This window comes from Temnothorax curvispinosus, unplaced genomic scaffold, assembly GCF_003070985.1.
Source record: "Temnothorax curvispinosus isolate PA1 unplaced genomic scaffold, ASM307098v1 QBEX01009850.1, whole genome shotgun sequence".
Classification (NCBI taxonomy): Eukaryota; Metazoa; Arthropoda; class Insecta; order Hymenoptera; family Formicidae; genus Temnothorax; species Temnothorax curvispinosus.
In genome coordinates this window covers 1-12,883 of record NW_020219630.1, presented here as the reverse complement: position 1 = coordinate 12,883, position 12,883 = coordinate 1, and the positions used below count along the sequence as shown (strand labels likewise).

Genomic DNA, 12,883 nt, shown 5'->3' with positions numbered 1-12,883 from the left:
GTGTGTGTGTGTGTGTGTGTGTGTGTGTGTGTGTGTGTGTGTGTGTGTGAGTGTGTGTGTGTGTGTTCGCGCGCGCGCGCGCGTGTATTTTAACTTTAATGATTATTTCAGCACAATTGTAATATACTCAATAAACATAGATACTGATAAATTTTATTTCTCTACTTATTTTGTAGAGAGATTTGGAGTGCGTAGAAAAGATTCATGCAAAATCCTATGAAGCTTTTGAGCTTTGTGCAAACCAAATCCAGGACACAAAGCCAGAGTATTAGGGTGTGCTCTTACAATGTCAGCTAATGTATCAAAAGTTGTTAAAAGAGTTGTTGCATCGGTTTTGTTGATAGATTTCACTGTTGTTAAAGCGTTAATTAACTGTAATAAATATTTATTATATAAATATTTATTTCTCTTTGTTATTAAAATATCTATATCTTATATTGGGTGCTTTCCATTTACTGACACAAGTCGACACAAGTGTTGTTCTGTCTTTGTTACTCATTGAATGCAAAGAAGGATAGAACGATGTTTGTGTCGATTTGTGTCAATAAATGAAAAGCACCCTTTTTATACAGAATGCCCCATTTTAATCTTTCTATGCAATTATTTCCTGAATTATTCGTTGGTCGAAAAAAAAGATTTTAAACAGAACTTACTCTGTTTCGAAGAAGACATCTTATTATGGACGCAAGTCTTGTCTAGGTGGAGATGCTTCCAAGATTTCAAGGTAACTTTTGTTTTTTTAAATAAAAATATATATTTTTGTTTAGCTGGATCTATATGCCATTCCGAGACGAATTCATTGACCTGTGATATATTGGTCTTTCAAGGTTATTTAAAGTCATTTACCATTAAAAAAAAATTTTCTTTCAAATAAACTTTAAAACGTTCTGGAAGAAGTTCTATTTGCCACCAGAGTATGGACGATGTGGTTCCAGCATGATGGTACTCCTGCTCATAATGATCGTAAAGTTCGACAAATGCTAAACAGCGTATTTCTTATTGTTAGATAGAAAAAGGAAGAAAAGGAAATTTATTTGAAAAAAAAATCGTTTTTTTTAATACAATGGTAAATAACTGAATAACCTTAAAAGAGACCAAAATATCATAGGTCAATAAATTTGTCTCGAAGTGGGCTATATACTCCTAGCTAAACATAAATATATAGTTACATTTAAAAAAACAAGGTTACCTTAAAATCACCTAAAAGATTAAAATGGAACAGCCTTTATATACACGGTGCGGAAAAACTAGAAGTATAACCTAGATAGCAAAGCGTGTCTGAGCAAAATCGCGCAAACCTGTGATTGCTTATGATGCTGACAACTTGCCGTACATTTGCTTCAATTTGATTTCGAGTAATTTAATATTTGAAGTAACACACAGGCAACATTGGATATATGTATTGCCAGCAATTTGTCGGCAAGAGAGCAGCATCAAATTTACTTCGCGTTGCTAACAATATGACAGGATTATGTAATCCTATTAATTATTACAGCAACATGACAGCAACACAGCTCGAATTTTGAATCAGACGATTTTAGATCGCAGCATAAATTGCCAACAGGTTGCAGGCAAGTTGCTATACAAAACTGTCCCAGATAGCCAAACCTGAGCAGCAGATTCCAAGCAGAGTCTGCATTAAATTTTTGGTATCAAAAAGGCAACAAATTGCACGCGGAAACTGCTCTATCAGATGATGTTGTCAAACTGTAGCCAGAAATGCGACAGAGCCTGCTGACAGGCAATATGAGCAGATTGGCAGCAGAAACCGCGCAGAGTCTGCACACATACTTGGCAGCAGATTCCCAGATAGCCAAACCTGAGCAGCAGATTCCAAGCAAAGTCTGCATTAAATTTTTGGTATCAGAAAGGCAACAAATTGCACGCGGAAATTGCTCTATCAGTTAGATGATGTTGTCAAACTGTAGCCAGAAATGCGACAGAGCCTGCTGACAGGCAATATGAGCAGATTGGCAGCAAAAACCGAACAGATCCTTTCCGTGATAGTTTGCAACAACGCTACTAAACGGCGCATAATGGTAAGACTAACTCGTAAGTAAATTTCAGTTGAGGGCTAATATAAGCAGGCCTCCTGCAAAGCAAAATCATAACATCCACGAGACATACCTTTGTCAGCAATACAACGCAAGGCTCAACCAAAATTGCTGCAATGATATAGATATGCAAAATAATATTTTCTAAAGTAAGATGTAAAGTATATTGTGTGTAATGTATATTTTTTAAATATTAAAAAAATCTTTCAAACGAAACAATTATTGCTTTGGGTTAAACATATATATTTTATTTTTCGAAGCAATATTTCTGATAGAAAGATTTTACAAATATTATTGTATATATTTATTTGCAATCTTTTAAAAATATTTTCGAAAATATTTTTCTGACATAATCTGGCGGACATAGAAACATTTAAAAAATATTTTTGTAAATTATTTTAATCTTTCTAAAAAATATTTTGTGCTGTATGGGTATGGATAAAATCTGCTCGGTTTTTGCTGCCAATCTGTTCTCAGGTCGAGCGCGCAGGCTCTGCTCGGTTTTTGCTGCCAATCTGCTGCCAGGTTTTATATGCAGGCTCTGCGCGGTTTTTGTTGGCAATCTGCTTACATTGCCTGTCATCAGGCTCTATCGACAGAATACGAGCTTAATGCGGACACAGATGGCTATGGTTTTGGTGTGGGATTTTGATCAAATTTGCTGCCAATCTGCGCGCATTCTGCTAACATTTTGCTATCTGGGTGTTATATCGTGAAGGCATCAACTTGCCGACAAATGCGGACTCAGTTGTACAATTCTGATAGCAACACATATTATGTTGTCGGCAACTTGCCAGCAACAATGCAGACACGTTACTATCTGGGAAACTTCTAGGGATGGTGGAGGGAACTGAAACAAATGTATTTTGTTTATAATGTGATAGTTAGAAATGCTTCCTTTTTGCTTAGGTACTGGGTAAAGGACGCTTGGTACAAAACGCTTTATTTGACTCTATTTTCAGATGAGAAAGCATTTATGACATTGTGTATACAATTACGTGTGACAATTCCAAAGAGGTGAGCAGAAATTTCTTTTCGTATTCTGTGTACTGTATTACAAGCTTATCTTTATAAAAGAAAAGAACTTCGTTCATTTTCATAAAAGTTTTGGGTTATCCAGGCCTAAAGATGAGACATATTTCAAACTGTAGGGCATCATGAGAGGATTGAAAATTTATTGGTACTAATGGCCAAAATATCCTCAATGTTAGGACTTCATCAATGTTGGTATTAAGGTGTATTCATTTTGTTATCTATGCTCATGATGTTTCCACGCTTGCAATTAACTGATTTTTTTTAATAGTTGAAATATAAAAGTATGATTCCCAGAATTCTTGTTTTTTTATCTTTTCGTAAAGATGTCTTTTTGTGTTCAAGGCACCTCCTCGTGATGACGGCGGTAACAAACAAATGTTGAATATATTGGTGTGCCCATATGATGTTGATTATATTATTATCTAGGATATGCTAAATATCTTTCTGATGATATATAGATACCTTCTAAATAGTAATGACTACTTTTCATCTTGGACAGCTCTGATAATGAGCCATTTAACGAACAAAATAACATCATTAAGAGGTCAGAACTGCTTCTAGCAGGAGTTTGAGAATCTAAAGCTATTCTTTAATACCACCATTATTATCTACAAAATTATGTATGATTGATGACTAGGCAAAGTTCTTTCTGTTCATCTCTTTGGAATTACCACACGTAATTGTACACACGGCGTTATAAATGCCTTTCTATCCAAAAATAGCTATGTCCGAGTCAAATAAAATGTTTTGGCATAACCGTTTTGTGTACCAATCATCAATCATCATCATCCTTTTTACCCAATGCCTAAGCAAAAGGGAAGTATTTCCAATTACTACTTTATAAGCAAAATATATATGTTTGTTACAGTCCCCTCTACTATTCCTAGAAGTTTGTACCGCTAGTTTTCCCATATATATACTAGGTACGAGAATTTTATTTCGTGCACCAATTATCTTTGCCAATTATCTCAGAAAGTGTTGGTTTATTGGAAAAATGTATCAGATAAAAGTGAAGGGGTTTAGAGAGGGCCAATAAACAATTTTATTAGATTTTAAGTCTGGAGTGAGTCCGTGTTGGGTTCAGTAAAGCCTAAATTAAATTTTTTACATGGAAACCCCTATTTCTTATTGTATCGTCTTTTTCTACTAATTAATTTGAACAACTTTTGTCGGAAACATTTTATTTGTCTAATATTTTTTGAGATATTCAAAGAAAACTTGGTAACCTTTTCAATATTTAGCTTACGATATCTTGACAATGGTTTGTCAGAGAGAAAAGAGGTGTAAGACTTTTTAACTTGATTTGGTCTCAAGAATATGTTGTTGCAATAGTACCCTAATTTTTTTAAATATTTGTATATATATGAAAGCTCCAAAGAGATGTACTATTTTTCCTCCGACAAACAATTATCGAGATATCAGAAGCTAAATATTGAAAGTTACCAAGTTTTCCTTGAATATCTCAAAAAGTATTAAGCAAATAAAAAAATGTTTCAGAAATTGTTCAAATTAATTAGTAGAAAAAAATGATACAATAATAAGTAGAAGTCTCCATTTAAAAAATTTGACCTGAGCCCTACTAGGTTCAACAGAGGCTCCAAACCCAAACTCTAATAAGATTGTTTATTGCTTTCTTCAAATCTTCCAACTTTTATCTAAAATATTTTTCAAATACACCAATATTTTCTGGGATAATTGGCGGAGATAATTAGCACATAAAATAAAAGTCACCCTGTGTGTGTGTGTGTGTGTGTGTGTATATACACATATAATGTCTTTTTAAAAAATATATAAATTACTTTTTGATGAGGTGCTGTATCGCTACGTTCCATGATATCATCAGGAGGTTTGCTTTCATATATTTTATAAATTTCAATAATTTTGCCTGCATCCTCCGCATTCCATGCTAACATTAGTGTCATGTCTGCCAAAATAGAAATCCTTGTTAGATGTTTCAAAACATGATGAGGGTCGGCGACATCAACCTAATAAAATAAGAAATTATAATATAAATATAAAAAAAGTGTGCAAATTAGAAACTTGCACATTGCTTCCTCATCATTACAGATCGCTATCATTGCTTCTATTTTATTTTGCTCACAAAGCTCTTCTATGAGAAAGCTTGTATTTTATTTGATGCATAATTATTAGTATTTATTAGTTTGGCTTTCTCGTAGAGGAAGCTTTATGAGCAAAATAAAATAGGAGCAATAAAATGGTAGCGATCTGTAATAATGAGGAAGCAATGTGCAAGTTTCTAATTTGCACACTTTTTTCAATTTTAAATTTAACCTTTTTATGAATTAAAAAAGGGTCAGCTTAGTAGCACAATTGGGGTTTTACAATTGACGTAATGTCAAATCGATGTTGACTTTGGGAGTTCAGGCTACATGGTCCATATATGGACTTCGTATATAGACCTTTGATCGCGTATAAAGCTGGATCTAATTAACCAAATCTTAAAGAATTATATATAAAATAGAGGTAGAAAAGACTGAAGAATATAATATCATTATAAATAGTCCGATATCTAAAAATTGGCGGAAGTTAAAGCAACCACAAACATTTCTCAAAAAATTTAACATTTTATAAAAAAAGAACCTTTTTACCGATTATCGCCAAATTCAATATCAACCTTCTTTTAATGATACTCTATATAAAAAATTACATATATAACTTATACATGTAACTTTTTAAGCAAAAATCGGTAACTCTTTCACCGATCCTTAGCAAATTCAATACTTTCCTTAAATGATATTCTATCCATCAAATAACCTACACATTTTTTAAGCAGGTATCGGTAACCCTTTCACCGATCCTCGCAAAATTCAAAACAACCTTTCTTTAATGATACTCTGTATAAAATTACATGTATATCTTATACACTTTTTAAGCAGAAATCGGTAATCTCTTCACCGATCCTCGCCAAATTCAATAACAATTTTCCTTTAATGATACTCTATCCTTCAAATAACTTAGGGTAGACCGAGGCGAATCGGATCAATATAAGTTTTAAGATAGTTTTCGTTAGTGTTTTGTTTCAAACAAGCTGTTTTATTGTGCTAATTAGTAATCCGATTCGCTTCGGTCTATCCTATACATTTTTTAGGCAGAAATCGGTAACCCTTTCATCAATCTTCGCCAAATTCAACACCAACCTACCTTTAATGATATACTCTATCCATAAAAAAAAATTAAGCTCGATGTCAAAATTTCAAAATTTGTTGAAATTAGAGTAATCATGTAGATTTTTTTTAGATAGAAATAGGTAACCCCTTTATTATTAGCAATTTTTATTAATACTATTATATTCTTCAGTTTTTTCTACCCCTATTTCATGTATAATTCTTTAAGATTTGGTTAATCAGTTCTTGAGTTATAAAAATTTTGATGGCACACACATACGGACATTTTTTAAAATTACGATTTTCCTACGTTTTAGAACATTCTGAACACATTGGCATCAAAAATTAAAAAAACAATTTTTTTTAATGAAAACAAAGCTTCCTCTAGGAGGAAGCAAAAGATCATAAGACTACTAATTTATGCCAAGTTGGAAAAATTATAATATAAATAATATAACTATATCAAATTATATTTAGTATACATATAAAGAATTATATTAATCCTCCGTACGCCTGGTTGGCTCTGAGAGACCCACTAGTACTTTTGAAGACATAACTTTGTAACCAGGAACGCTGGCGGCCTGAGTGTTTTAGAAGCTTCTGTTTACATGTTGTACTCATATCATTTTATAAGTTCATGACAATGTAAAACAAATAATACTTTCGATAAAAAATTTAATATTATTATTATACCAGGGTATACTTATTTTCAAACTTTTGGGTCTGTCAGACCCACCAGGCGCACCACGTTAAAAAATTCATCAGGCGTACGGAAAGTTAATAGTCTATTATATATTTTAATTTATATATTATAAAAAATATATATAAGTATAATGCAATATATATAAATATGTAAATTGTTGTTACATACTTGTACCAAGAGCACACGCAAGTTGTAAGCATTAGCCAACAATTTAAGTCTTTCGTGAATATAATCAGGATTCAACTGGTGATAACGGATTGATAAGAAAAGAGCACATGTAGTTTTTCCCATTACATAATCTGGCACAATGTCGGAATACTCCCATGGTACATTTGTTATATACTTCAGCAATGGATTGCCTTTCTGGAGACATTAATCCATTATAAATTTTTGAAATGTTAATTAAGTTTTATTAATTGCTTTAAATTTTATTAATAAACTTACTGTAAACAAGATATTATTAAGTTTAGTTAACACAATTTGCAAGATATTTACTTTTAAATTTATACTTTAACATTTTATAAAACATAAGAAAATGTTACCTGCTTTGGGCTGACAAAGACAATATTGGCTTTGTTTAAAACTGTTGCCAAAGAAGTTTCAGGCTTAGGAACTGAAAAATCCTTGTAAAACTCAGATTTCTTCAAGTTACTAAAAGCAGCTGAAAAAAAAAGTTTAGTTATAAGATATATAGATAAATTATACAAATAATGATAAAATGTATAATGATAAAATTATATAGATAACATTCTAGATAACTACAATCATAAAAAAGAGATTTTGCAAAATATATCTGCTATAAATTTTGATAGAATATTAGCAGAAAAATCTGTCAACAGAATATAATGGCAGATTAATTATAGAAATTAAATAGAATTTGCCATTTGATAACCACTTATATAAAACATTCCATTATAAAATTATAGATTCTGCTATTATAGTTTCTTTTTGGTAATTTTCTATCAGATTATATTGGCAAACTACTGACATGAGCTTAATACAGATGCAACTGATTAAGTGACGTGATTAACTGAATAACCGGTAATTATAAAGGAGAGGGGCTTCCTTGCCAATTTGGCTAAAACTTTGGCTAAAACTCACAATTTTGTATATTTTGGTACGTAAAACATGAAGAAAGAAGGAGAAGAAGAACGCTCCAAAGCATTTGTAGCGTCACGTTGACCGTAGCCTATAAGTTAAAATTGTCGCTTTCAATTAGGAAAAAAGTTATTAAGTACTAAAGTTGACAGTTGCGTGGTTAGAATGTTTGTCATTTATTATACTTTGTATTTATAGACTTTTCAATATGCCAATTATTTTCTGCTTTAAAAAAAGCATAATAACTCTATTTCTATTGTCTTTTTTAACCATTTAATTCAATATATATTATGGCATATTCAGGATAACAAAACTGCATATTTTCCAAAGAAAATAATAATTTATGTTTTTTGTTAAAGCAGAAAATAATGTATATTTATCTGTATATTTTCTACAGAAAATAATAATTTGTTTTTTGTTAAAACAGAGAATAGATGGACCAACTATTCTAACCAAAATACACAAAATTGTGAAGTTTCAGCCAAATTGATGAGGAAGCCCATCTCTTTCATAATTACCGAATTATATAACTTACTTTGGAAAGATGTATTTTTAGCTTGTTTTGATGAAGATACATTATCCAAATCTTCTATACTTTCTCTTGTGTTATTCATAAATTCTCTCTTTCATTACATAAATATTCCAATATATGCTTAGTTCAATCTATACTTATCTCAGATTTTAATAAAAGCATACTCAACTGATCTCCTTTTATGCAAAAACAAAACTTAAATAAGAAAAAAAAAATAATTTTGTAAACAAAATAATTTTAGGCTATTTTCCTATATAGAAGTCTACATTTATTTAAGTTATATAATAAAAGTAATTCAATGTTCTAGGTTATAACATATTCTGAACCACAGCTCTTTACAATCATAGACTTAGGAAGAGATAGATGAAGGCTGCATTCGGCGGTATCACAATTGCAGTAGCGACAGTTGAGGGCCTTGGCCATAGAAAAACTTAAGGTCTATCCATGATGTAATAAAACAAGGGGCGCGTTCAGCAGACCAAGCCGCTCAGTAGCAGTCGAACGTGATTGGCTCTTACTTTTAGAACCAACCAATCAACGCAGCGTGTTGATAAGACGAACTCAACAGTTGTGTCTGCTGAACGCGGCCAAGGTGTGTTCTTACGCAGCCATTTTTTTCAGCCAATGGCTGCGTTCAACCGAACCTCTGCTTAGCGAAGCGAAAGGTAGCAATTAATGGCGTTTTCGATTTACTACTCGACCCGACTCGGGTCGCATCAATGGACGTGGAATACACACATAGATATATGTATGTATTCCACGTCAATGATGCTAAGGTCTTGTATACATGATGCGACCCGAGTCGGTTTGAGTCGCAAATCGAAAACGCTATAAGTGTAATTGGTTGGATCCAAAGGTAAGAACCAATCACATTCAATTGCTACCTTTTGCTTCGCTAAGCCATAGAGATATAAGAATAGAGTGCGCGAGCGAGCTGAAAAAGCGATATAGGAATAGAAAGAGAAAGCTGCGCAGAATAAAAAGAGAAAGCTGCGCATGGGCCCCTTCTGTCTTTGTTTCGCATGCACGCGTAGACAAAGACAGAAAGGGCCTATATGCAGCGTTCTTTTTCTATTCCTATATCGCAGCCTCTTACGTGCTAGCATATGACTCGCGCACTCTATTCTTATATCTCTATGCGCTAAGCAGAGGTTCGGCTGAACGTAGCCAATGAACAGAGGTCCCAACTCTGCGCCATTTTCTTGCGCCAATTTTGAATACGGCTAAAGGTGGAAGCACATAAAATTGCAGGAGCCATAAGCAGAAGGCAGAAGCCATATGCGCATGCGCTATGGTATTTATAGAGCTCTACAGATACCATAGCGCATGCGCATATGCCTTCTGCCTTCTGCTTATGGCTCCTGCAATTTTATGTGCTTTCACCTTAAGTTTAAACATATATAAAGCAGACGTAAAAATAGAAAATATGTAGACGTTCGCTAACTATTGTGATGTAATATTATTATTTTTGAAAGTAAATCTGAAGGAGAGCTCCCTTCTCACCGATTTCGCTAAATTTGGGCTTAATCGACGCGTTTTTGCACAAAACGAACGAATCTAGCAGAAAAAAACTCCGCTCTGCCCCGCGAAGCGAGATATTAATTGTTAAAGTTGATAGTAATCAGGTTATGATTCTTGTCATACCGACGAGATGTAGCAACTACGAACATGCCCTGTGGCCATATGCGCATGCTCAGTGGCGCGCATGCAAGAGGTCACGTGACAACTCACTCGGTCACGTGACAACTACCTCAAGGCTCTGAAATTTCCATCAGTCGATTCAGTCGTCAGATCATCCGTAATGGCGGACATCCTTCAATAACGGGAATAATGGCGAAGGACGTCTCCTTTGTTCGTCCGTAGCGTATATGACTATGTTTCCATCGAGGGTTCAAATCGGGTCAGAGTCAGCCAAGTCAGCCAATAGCTATGCTGGTTACAATTGCAATTAGGTTAATTCCGTTATAACTAGCATAACCATTGGCTAACTGGTTGACTCTGACCCGATTTAAACCCTCGATGGAAACATACTCTATGCTGATGCAATCTAGCACCTGATGTATCAGGTTCCTCCTTTTACTTCAGCCGGAATTCCGCTGAAATCTATGCACGAAATCGCGAGCTTTGTACTAGTATAATGAGACTACGAGTCTTTCTGACTCCGCACGCGTGACTCTTACAACGACGAACAGAAACGTAATGAACGCACGCTCGCTCAAGAAGACCCGAACTTCCGTGAAGAAATCGGAAGCCAGGTAGCGCTACCACCTTGTATAGCAGCGCCAGAGAGAAACCTGAGAGAGGCCATCCCGGCATTTTTCGTCAATTTTTCTGTGTCGCATTTTCCGACGCGCCGCCTGAGAAAGTGCAACTTGTGACCGGACGGAGGGGTTTTACCGACACACTCTGTGTGAGATTCGTTATCATCGGTCGCCACTCGATTTTGTTCACTAGAAATCGAGAAAGATTTTTTCTTATCGTGCACTGACCCTTCGCTGGACCTCGCTATGTCCCTCCTTTCCTGCTTCAAGCCCGCCTGCTGGGACTGTGGACCCTCTCTGGACCTTGCTTTGTGGACCGTCTCTGGGACTGCAGTAGCGTACCACCGGATTCGTCGCCCCTCTGGACCATCGCCGGACCGCGTCTGGATCGTCCTTCGCCGGGTCGGGTAGCTCCGACAGGTAGGAATTACGGGAACGGGTAAGTCTTTCGCGTGGTGAGTCAGGCAAATGATTATGATTGTAAGTTATAGAGAGATAATTAAACAATTTATTCTTCCCGTTTCTTTACAGGTATCGGTTCCTCCCGGACTTGGACTTTTGCCGCCCGCGTACAAACGTGAGTATAATTCGTGTCCCTATCAGACTGTACAATTCTCTTTCACGCCCGTATTCCCTGATATCGCGAAACGGAGTCCCTGTCCTCCGGCTTTTCCGCCCTTTTATAGTCGAGCTCGTTTCCCTACTCTTGCCCTGGCCCCGGCCAACAATCACGTACCCGCCGCATGGGGCCTTTATATTATCGTTGTTTCGGCTCTCGCTCGCTTCCGCGTTTCAATGGTGATTGCTCGCACCTGTTCCCCTACGTACAATAGATTCGGTCCCAGCAAACGCAAAAGGATTAAAAGATATTAAAATTTTTTAATACCTTTGAATCCCTTTTTTGGCGGAATTACATGAAATTAGATGGGATTCGAAATGAGATGGTCCAATCCCATGGAATCCAAAAAAGAAATTTTCAATTCCATCCAATCCTATGGAATCCGTAAAGGTTATGGAATTGCATGGCATTAAATGGTTTAGGAAACGTCTCGCGCCTTCGTTGGGCGACCAAACGCCGTTGTTCGTTGTTCGTCGGTGAGCTTTTGTGTATGCCTAAAAGCGTCGTCTACAATGGCAGCAGGAGTATGCAGTAAGACATAAGCAGTAAGCTATTGACCAATCACAGTCGATTTTTCTTGAATTGTAAAAATCCCATTAGTCAATAACTTACTGCTTACGTCTTACTTTATCCTGCTGCCATTGTAGACGACGCTTAAGGGCATTACACGCACTATTGCCGACGGGCAATTAGCCCGAAAATGAGATTTGTAAGATCTGTCAGGCCCCGTAGGGGGTCCCTTTACATAGCGGTCGAGACGAAACTTTGAACTCGAGAAGATGCCCCGGCGATGCGACGCTTAGCGGCATCGACGCAAACTGCCGGTAATGCAGATACCGCGCGGGCGTGTACTATTGGTGGCGCGTACCGCCACAGAGTTCAACACGGACACTTTTCAATCCCTATCCTGGCATTCATTTTATTGTCAGAATAGACGGAATTCAATGGAATTCAATACGGAAATTTTTAATTCCTAGTTTGGCATTCAATGGTATTCATTTCGTTAACGAAATCAATGGTATTCAATGGAATTCATCACGAAACTTTTTAATCCCTAACTTGGCATTCAGTGGTATTCATTTCGTTAACGGAATCAATGGTATTCAATGGAATTCATCACGAAACTTTCCAATCCCTAACCTGGCATTCAGTGGTATAATATTTTTGTGTCGGAATTGGATGGGATTTAAAAAAGACAAATTCTTTCCAAAATAAGGAATTCTATGATATTGAAACTATTTCAATCCCTTTTTGGGACAGAATGGAATTCAGAAAGTTCTTAATTGAATTCCTGGCAATCCCGTTTTAATTCTTTTCAATCTTTTTTTGTTTGCTGGGGTGTACATTCCTCGGTTTTTCGGTGTTTTTCGACGTTTGCCTATTGAAATCGCTCGCACCTGCTTCCCTGCGTACAATAGATTCGGTGTACATTCCTTAGTTTTTCGGTGTTTTCGCC

At 35.7% G+C, this 12,883-nt stretch overlaps 1 protein-coding gene across 1 annotated transcript; it reads right to left on the bottom strand.

The window, feature by feature from the left end:
- Positions 1 to 28: 28 nt before the first annotated feature.
- LOC112459471 (DNA excision repair protein ERCC-1) lies at positions 29 to 8,903 on the bottom strand. The gene is made up of 5 exons (XM_025023576.1): positions 8,551 to 8,903; positions 7,460 to 7,578; positions 7,086 to 7,280; positions 4,889 to 5,074; positions 29 to 372 (listed from the first exon to the last, which is right to left on the bottom strand). The coding sequence occupies exons 1-5, from the start codon at positions 8,627 to 8,629 to the stop codon at positions 166 to 168; spliced, it is 786 nt and encodes a 261-aa protein (XP_024879344.1). The 5' UTR covers positions 8,630 to 8,903; the 3' UTR covers positions 29 to 165.
- Between the last annotated feature and the right edge of the window lie 3,980 nt (positions 8,904 to 12,883).

Excerpts from the sequence above, each read along its gene's own strand:
- LOC112459471 (XM_025023576.1), bottom strand. The coding sequence starts at position 8,629 with ATGAATAACACAAGAGAAAGTATAGAAGATTTGGATAATGTATCTTCA. Across the intron at positions 7,281-7,459 it reads TCTTTGTCAGCCCAAAGCAG|AAAGGCAATCCATTGCTGAA; the intron begins GTAACATTTTCT and ends TAATGTCTCCAG. Across the intron at positions 5,075-7,085 it reads TGCGTGTGCTCTTGGTACAA|GTTGATGTCGCCGACCCTCA; the intron begins GTATGTAACAAC and ends TTATTTTATTAG.